This window comes from Lactuca virosa, chromosome 8 (assembly GCF_052849685.1).
Source record: "Lactuca virosa cultivar CGN04683 chromosome 8, Lactuca_virosa_CGN04683_v6, whole genome shotgun sequence".
Lineage (NCBI taxonomy): Eukaryota > Viridiplantae > Streptophyta > Magnoliopsida > Asterales > Asteraceae > Lactuca > Lactuca virosa.
The window spans coordinates 261,162,898-261,172,173 of record NC_136433.1 but is presented as its reverse complement, the minus strand read 5'-3'; the positions used below and the strand labels follow the sequence as shown (position 1 = coordinate 261,172,173).

General features: G+C 37.0%; 1 protein-coding gene across 1 annotated transcript; it reads right to left on the bottom strand.

Annotated features, from left to right (window-relative positions):
• Window positions 1–7,697: 7,697 nt before the first annotated feature.
• LOC145133405 (uncharacterized) lies at window positions 7,698–8,675 on the bottom strand. The gene is made up of 2 exons (XM_079068349.1): window positions 8,252–8,675; window positions 7,698–8,030 (listed from the first exon to the last, which is right to left on the bottom strand). Exons 1-2 carry the CDS (start codon window positions 8,573–8,575, stop codon window positions 7,854–7,856), a joined length of 501 nt encoding a protein of 166 aa, XP_078924475.1. The 5' UTR covers window positions 8,576–8,675; the 3' UTR covers window positions 7,698–7,853.
• Window positions 8,676–9,276: the final 601 nt, after the last annotated feature.

Sequence of the window (9,276 nt, the reverse complement as noted above, 5' to 3'; positions counted from 1 at the left end):
AAAACCCTAATATTTGGGGTATGGGGACTATATAAACACCCATATAGATCATTTCCTCTGATTACCCTCAGCCTCCACAGCCTACATTCGTCCTCCCCAAACCCTAGCTCTTCCTTTGTATGTTTAAGCTTACTTGGTGTGTTTTTTAGTGCTTCAAGAGGAAGGTATTGCATCAAAGTGTTGGAGAAGAAGAGCAAGTTTGTAGATATAAAGTTAGTTTATGCTCAAGAAGCTCCAGAAGGTATAAACTTCCAAACTTTATGCATATATGCTTAGATCTCATCATTTTACTTTATTAGAAGCATTTGTTGTCCCAAAAGCCATAAATTGGTGCATGTTGTGTTGTGGGCGAAAAGAGCTGTCCTTCCAGGCTCTTGAAGGGACCTTGAGTGATAAAAATAAGGTCCCATTAGCTATAGGTGTCCCATGCAAGAGAAATAAGGTCTTAATGGATTAAGACCAAGCATTTAGAACTTTATGGACGTCCAAAGTGATAAAGTTCGTGACTTTATGGGTCCTAGGCACATTTAGTCACTAGATCTGAGGTTGGGGCTTAAGTGCTTAAGCCATTAAGCACTTAATAAGGATTTGGCAAAATGCTACATACGCCCAGCGTAAATTCAGTACGCCCAGCATACCGGGTCAACCACCCCAATGGTGGTCAACATCAGAACGAGTACGCCCAACGTACCAAAGGAGTACGCCCCGCGTACGTCCTCTGTTAGGCCATTGACAAATAGGCTTCGGGTTTTGGACTGTTTATGGACTAAATGGATTTGGGCCTTTGTTGGACTTAGTAAATAAGATGTTTTGGGCAAGTTAGTGATAGTGGATCATGGGGTTAGGCCCAATAAGGAGGTTGGGCCCAATTTAGTAAATTGGGCCAATAGTGGACTTATGTATATGGACTTCCAAGTTAAGGGCTTGGTGTGGGACTTTGTCCAACAAAAGGGAATGGACTTAATGAGTTATGCGGACACTTAGTCAAGGGAGTAATGTTGGGTATTAACCTAGTATTTATTATTATGTGACAGTTCGGGATTCCCAGTGAGACAGCAGTCAGAGATTTACAGTATTTCCGCACTACTTGCGAGGTGAGTTAACCTCATTATACTAAGGGGTCTAAGGCACCAAGGCCGGCCCATTGGATATGATATCCTAGTAGTTGGTAGTATGTTGAGTATGAATTAGTATTGCATGCTAGTTGCCATACCAGTTAGGTAGATCTGTAGGACTACCTGTGATATTATGTGATCATCTGTATGTGCATTAGTTGTGTTATATGTCGACATATTATGTGAGGTGGGTTGAGGTAATACTGCTCCGTGCGGTAACCAACAAACCCGGGAGCATTCCAAATACGAGCTGAGGGCCAGGTGGGGCTTGCCAGACTCATACTGTGGGCTCGGGAGCATTCCAGATACGAGCTGAGGGAGACTCGTACTGTGGGCTCGGTGGCAATCCAGATGTGAGCTGTGGGCCCGGAAGGCAATCCAGACTCACGCTGTGGGCCCAGGGGTAATCCAGTCTGTAAAGATCTGGACCCAGTATATGTTGTATATGTATTATGTGCAGTGTATCGGTATTTTGGGGAACTCACTAAGCCTCGGGCTTACAGTTTCAGTTTATTGTTTCAGGTACATCAGGGGATCGCGGCAAGGCGAAGGCGTGATCGTACAGCTCCTCATATTTATGTTTATGTTTCTGGGATACTCTGATATTATACATTTTGAAAACAAGTTTTGTAATAACTAATGGTTTTTGGATTTTTAAAAAAAAATTTAATTGGCTTGAATTTTTTGGGTGTTACATTATATGTGGAAGGAAACAGGATAGTTTCCTAGGTATTAATGATTGGAGCCACATTTATGTAAAGTCTGATCGTACTTATATAGATAAATTACTTGTGTTCTTAAATTTCTCTTTGGTTCATTTTGTTTCTTTAGTGCTTTTGTACATAGTTTTCTTTTTCATGGTTTTCCTTGCATGCATTCATTCCTAGCCTTTAGGATCTTTCTGTCCCTTTTTGCTCTATGTTTCTTTTTGCCATCTAGAAATCGTCCTATGTCATCTGATTCTTGTTCTTTCTTGAGGACAAGAAAGGTCTAAGCTTGGGGAGATTTGTTTGGTGCATTTTGTGCACCCTTTTTGCACATCTTTTAACCCATTTTATGCATCTATTTAGCACAATTGTTCTTCTTTTGTCTTGCATTTCATCATATTCATGTTAGTCTCTAGAACAATCTTATTTGCACACTTTCATGTCTTTTTCAGGTAAACCGGAGGTTGGAATGCGCTTTGGGAGGTGTCGGGAAGCATTGGTGAAGATTCCAGGATGATCAGGCGAAGAACGAAAAAATTGAAATAATCAAGTTTGGATTCGGAGTTAGAGGAGTACATGGCCTGTTACACTGCAGAATGGGCACGGGCCGTGTTGACCAAAATGGGAGCTGTTGACTTCACTGAACACAACCCGTGTCAGTTTAGTCTATTTTGACACGGGTCGTGTTGGCCCAGCTGAGCAAATTTGAGCATCGAACTTAGGGGTTGGAATCGAGGATTGAAGACCAAATTTCACTCAACACGACCCGTGTTGATTTGTTCTATTTTGACACGAGCTGTGTTCGACCCAAAACACTGTCTTTTGGCAGTTTTTCCTATTTTTCATATCTCGGGATTAGGGTCATTTGGAGTAGGGATGAAAGTGGGTCTAAACCCGAACCGGATGGACCCGGACCCGGAAAACCCGTAACCGGTTAACGAGATTTTGTAGAACCGGAAACTGGACCGGAATATAGGAACCGGTTCCGGTTCGGTTCCGAGTACGGTACCGGGTAAAGTGGGCCTAGAACCAGAAAATCCGGAAACATCAAAGTGGGTAGGCTGGAACCGGATAAAGTGGGTTTAGACCAGGAAAACCCGAAAAAACCGGAATCTTTTGGTAATTACTTACTACTTAGTGGGTTGAACTTTGAAACTTTTCATATTGATATCCCGACTTTGGGGGACTGTAACTCATTGAATATGAAACCAAAATTAACAAAATTATAGTCTAAAATCATGTACAAACTCTAAAATACACTCTGGAAAAAATCTCATGTCAATCTGACATTAAACGAATAAAATATGCATGTGTTAACATTTTCATAGAATACAAAGTACAAAAACAAATAGCTGAAAAGTTGAAAATTTTCAGTTTTGATATTCCGACTTCGGAGGACTAAAAATCATTGAATATTAATCCAAAAATGACAAAGTTATAGTCTAAATCATGTACAAACTGTAAACTTCAAGTTGGAAAAAACCACATGTCAGTCCGACTTCAAACGAATTAGATATGCATGTTTTAAAACTTTCATTGAATACAAAAAAACTGAAAAACTAAAAACTTCCAGCTTTGATATCTCGATTTTGGGGGACTGTAAGTCAATGAATATAAAACTAAAAATGGCAAATTTATAGTCTAAAATCATATACAAACTCTAAACTACATGTTGGAAAAAACCGCATGTCAATCGGAGTTGAAACAAATGAGATATACATCTTTTAAACGTTTCACAAAAACCGGTTCCGGCCCTAAAAGTGGTTCCGGTTCCTAACACCGGTTCTGGTTTTCAGACTCGGTTTACCCGAACCCGATGGACCCAAACCCGGATTACCCGGAACCCGGATAAAGCCAATTTCTAAACCCGGAACTGGAACCGGTTCTATATATTCCTGTTCTAACGGTTTTGGTTCTGGTTCGATTCCGGTTCCGGTCCGGTTTTCTGGTTCTAAATCGCATCCCTAATTTGGAGACACACACATCATATCAGAGCAAATTTTGTAAGGGGATTTCGAAGGTTTTTGCAAGGGTTTCATCAGTAATCATTTGGAAACATTATTTCTAGTATTTATAAGTTGTAATTGCACATTATTTCCATCTTTTTAACTTTTGATCTTGTTCTAGCCATGTGTGGCTAGAACCCTAGTTTCTCCAACTTCATGTCTTGACTTCTTAGTTATGATTACAATCATATAACTTGATGTTTGCTTTTAATTTCTATCTAGTGAATTTGATTTTGCTTTAATCGAATGTTTGATTCTAATTGTGATGCTTATTGGCCATTTAAATTAGGGTTAGGTCATTCAAGTTATCTCTTTTACAAAATCCGTAATTGTTTTCTGAAATTGAACAAGTAACAAGCACTAAACTGATTTGCATTGAATGAATTTAGTGTAAATCTTATTCACACACTCTTACGCTCCCGAGCTTGTGAGGAGTATTGTGTGTTGTTGGGAACATTCACATAAAGTTTAATGCAATCTTTCAATCTAACTCTAAGAGCGTGTTTAGATTAGGTTAGTAAGGTTAGGATTAATCAAAGAGCTTGTTTTGGTTAATTAATGTGGTGAATGGAAAGTGTTAGAGCTTGTTAACACTTTCAAGTACCAACTTAGATAGAATTGAGCAAATATCATGTTGTCTTGGAATCGCGTTGCTAAGTTGTCATACATAGAGTTAGAGTTCTTACAAATTCTGCATTTAATTCACTCATTTAGTTGATTACTTATGTTTTTAAATGTTTGTTTAATCATTGCATTCTAACACCCATCTCTTTACTACTGGTGACCATAGTACCTTGTGTAAAGAGGTATAGACCAATTTTCCGGTGTCTCTGTGGATCGACCCTACTTGCCTTGTACTACCTTTTAGTGCAATATAGTAGTGTTATTTTGGAGTATATCGTACCCCTTTATTTGTTGGGTCTGACACGCCTAACAAACCGGTTAAAAGATTTTGATTTTAAAGCATTCTCAGTCAACGACATAACGTCCCGATTTTCAACCTAAATTTTTTCCTTTTTATTTATTCAAATATATCATAGTATAATTACATTATGCTGAAACATGTTGCGAATGCGCGTGTGTACAGTTGAACCTTGCCCTTCTCACGAATCAATGAAGCACCTGAAAAACAATTATAATCAACTGGGTAAGCACGAAGCTTAGTGTGTTACCCAAAATACCATATACCACAATACATATACATGCATACAAACAATGGCTCACGATCTGCCAATAATATGTGTATCTTAGACTTACGACCCAACCATTTTGTCTTCGACATGGGTATACGTGTACTTACGGCCTACATGTCATTTCGTCTACACGGATCTATGTATACTTACGACGTACATGTCGTTTCGTCAACACGAGTCTATATGTACTTACGACCTACATGTCATTTCGTCAACACGTGGGCCTATAGGTTCCAGACCTCTTTATCATTCCGCCATCATCCCCAAACTAAATCTAATCTCATAACAATTACGCACATAGAGACCGCACTTTAGACTCTACTAGTACATATATATTTCCACTTAAGCACATAAAGATTATATTATCAGCTCTACTCTACTAGCTCTCTATCATAACATACATAGATGTATATTGTAATACATAGTATAATGAAATAACTCACCTGGACAATTTCTCAAGCGATTAACAGCTTTCTAGGCGATCCCACTGGCGGGCAACACGCCTAACGAGTATTAACCTATAATACTATTACTTATTAATCTCTATGACAATCTGGTAATGAAAGCTAAATCTTTCACAAATCCCAATGAATACTAAGAGTTCTATCAAATAAGGATCAGCTAGGTAGGATAGTTAGGAGGCATGACCATTTCGACATATAGCCTTTCTGAAATCCAACAACCAAGCCAATGTGACTCTAGACACCTCCCCCGTAAGTAGATCAATCAACATTACAACTAGAATTAATGATAAATCTTATTTATACATTCATAACAACGACTATGAATATAATTATAAGTTACACTTAAAGCGATATAAGTGTAGCTCAACTTACATAGATTTTCCTAACAAAAGTCCGAAAATTATATTGCAGAACTCCGACTTGAGAGATCCTACTAGTCGAGCCTTGATACCCAAAGCTTTACTAAGTTAAAATATTATGAAATCCCGAAGAAAGACCTCAAAACCGGGCTTAGAAGTTGAGAGGGAGTTAAGAAGTGGTGTGGATGTGAATGAGGTTGGAACCAGCTATTTAGAGCCAAAAATCGGGAAAGGCGCGCCACGCCCAGACCAAGAGCGCGTCACACCCTGACTCTGGTCGGCCTCCCTCCTCGTGAAATGTGGCATGCTCAGATTGGTTCGACGTAGCTGGCTTCTAGAAGCACGTGTCACGTCTATGCGTGCGTGACGTCGACGGGTAATCTTCAAAAATTCGTATCTTCTTCATACGAGCTCCGTTTTTTACGTTCTTTATATATACACGTAGCTATTGACGAGATCTACAACTTTCATTTAGACTCTGTTGGCTAATTCTTACTTTATTTTTAAAGTTATATTTTTATAGGCTTAGACTGTTAAAGTCCGTATAAAAATCATAATTCTCTCATACGATATCTGTTTTCGACTATCTTTATATCGACAGATAGGTATTGATGAGATCTTCAACTCTCTTTTAGACTGTTTTTCCTAACAGTCAACCGATGTAAATTTCGGTTTTTGTGTCGCACACTATTTACATTTACTATGACTTTCATCAAGATTATTTATCCTAAATAGTCATCTATCAAATATTTCTATTTACGTAACTAGTCGTTTATATTGTAAGACGAAAATGGGGTATTACAGTATATATGGGTTTAACTTATGTCTCATTGTAACTCATCATATACTCATACATATTACCGATGAAGCACCTTGTACAAGTCTAACATGATCTAGGTTATCACTCTGGAAAAATGTTTGTTAATTGGAGACATGATGAGTTTCTATGGAGTGTTTAAGTACTAACCTAATTGGGTAACCATTATTTTTGTCAATAACCAATTATGAAAGTTTTATAACGTTTTATCATGAATGATTAAGGTGTGTTGGTATCTTTTTCTCATTCCATGTTATCTCACTACCATTTCATTCCCACTTTTTTACCGATAAAAAAGTAGTTAATATTTTTTTTGTTGATAGATGCATGTGTTCTTGAAGGTGGAATTAATTGCCAGGAGTTTTGAATATAGTCCACGAATAGTGTTTTTTTTTTCTTTGAACAGCAGGCAACACATTACAAAAATAAGTTTGAAATAGGAGACATACACCAAATCGACCAATCAAAAAGATGAATTAGGATCTATTCTTAACCCAATTAAAAGTAGTAATGCTAATGTCATCCGCAAGAAGCATAACAACTCTCCTCTCATTCCTGTACACAAAAGCATTCTGAGCCTTCTAAATCGTACAGAGGGTAGAATAAACGAGAGCTAAATGCAGATTTATAACTTTTTTGTCACCTGTGTTCACCTTCACAACTCCACAAGATTTGAACAGGAAGGGCGGTTGGTGGGTTTTCTATTATATGTTCTTTTAAGGCAATTTGGAACAACCAACCGCTAAAAGTTCCTCGGGTTTGTGAGTTTTTTTTTTTTTTTTTTTTTTTTTTTTTTGAGTCATTGTTAAAATCAAGAAAGAACATCATACTTTCCTTGGTTAGCTTACCACATTATTCTAATATCATTTCTTCCAATTACAACAATATTGTACTCTAGAAATTATAACCAATTATAGTAATGTCATCGAAATACAAGCGATGGGTAGATCTTTCAAAACATAATGTCGTGAACAATATGGAAACAATGTGAAAATTATACCAATTATAGTAATGTCATTCAAAAAGAGCTCCACAATTCATCAAAAACAATGTGAAAATAATAATTTTAATCCCTTGTTACAACAACATCATAAGCACTGACTTTAAAGATTAACTCAAACTAGGTTACTAAAAGGCAATGGTTCTTAACAAATTAAGTGATACAAAAGCCACAAACATTTTACTAAACAATTCAAGCTCTCTTTTTTCTGGCTGATGCGGATTTTGTGCTTATTGCATTTGTCTTTGGAGAATGTGGTAGAAAACCTCGCAAGATGGCTAAAACAGCAAATCCCATGAAGGGGAAGTACATTTTCAATAGCTTTTCTGATGCTTTCCCTGATCCAACAAGTTCTGATAATATTGCAACCTGAAAGAAAAAGGAAAGGATCAAATCATGTGTATAACTTTATCGACATTGATAAAATGGCTAACATTGTGATGGGATCACATTTATTAACATCATCCCCAAGTTCATACCCTCACCATTATGGATTTGTTCTTACTAATGATGCTAGATCTAGATTGTAAATTTCCATTTTCTTTCATGGATTGAAGTGGAAAAAACGAAGAAAGGGAAGTTGAGAATACCATAGAAGTCAAAGTGGAGACGCCATACAACAGACAGGTGATGCGCAACCAAGATTTCCCAGCAACGATCCCATACAGACAAGCAAGTGCTAGGGGCCACGCGAAGAGAAGTTCGAGCCAAATAAGGCCAACGAAGAAATGGGGTTTTTCAGAGACCAAGTAATCTCCAAATTGGTGGGTGTACCATGTATTGAGATTTATGAGGATGTCGGGGAAGAGAGTAGAAGGAAGACAGGTTTGAGCATCGAGAAATGGAGCTCCAATTGCGATTACGAGGAAGACGATGAACAGGATTACGTCGATTAGCTTCAGAAATGCACCCATTGTCTCTTTTGAGAGATTTTGTTGACTGATTTCTTCTGAGTTCTGATGTGAGTGTAAAAGAGGGATCTTTGAAAGTGATGGGTGATTCGATCGAGTCAACTTGTCCTCCAACTTAACATCATCGTTGTGTAAAGGGGTAAATCAGTAAATTACAAAAGCGAATAATTCAATATTTTTTTTTTCCAATTACATCCTTTCTGCATGTTCCTTTTGGTGAACATTTTTACTAGCTGAAGTCACGAGAGTATTTCAGATTTTATTTTCAAGTTAAATTTTTTTTTTCTAAAATGATTTATTGACTTATAAATATGAGAAATGAATTTTTTAAAAAGTATTTGAATTACTTTTTAGTGGTAAAAGTGGATAAGTTAAAAAGTATTTGATTTAAAATTGTCTTTTGTTTGTTTTTTAATCCTAATTAGTTATAAATTATTTCAAAAAGTTACAAATTGTTATTTCTTAAAAACCCAATTTCAAAAGTAAATAAAAGCTTATTTTAAAAGTCCTTATTAAGTATCCAAACATTTTTTTAAACTTATTGTCACACCCCCAAACCAAGCATGGCGGAAACGTCCGGGGTGGAGGACTTCATGTATAGTATCACAACAACGAGTATAATAGTGTTCAAAGTAAATACAACCATCATAAATATAATTGAAAAGGTTACACCATAGAATAAGTTTACATGTTTCAAAATCAAT

Coding starts and splice junctions, on each gene's coding strand:
- LOC145133405 (XM_079068349.1), bottom strand. CDS start 8,575: ATGGGTGCATTTCTGAAGCTAATCGACGTAATCCTGTTCATCGTCTTC. Junction 8,031..8,251: donor TCTCCACTTTGACTTCTATG/GTATTCTCAACT, acceptor TTTTTCTTTCAG/GTTGCAATATTATCAGAACT.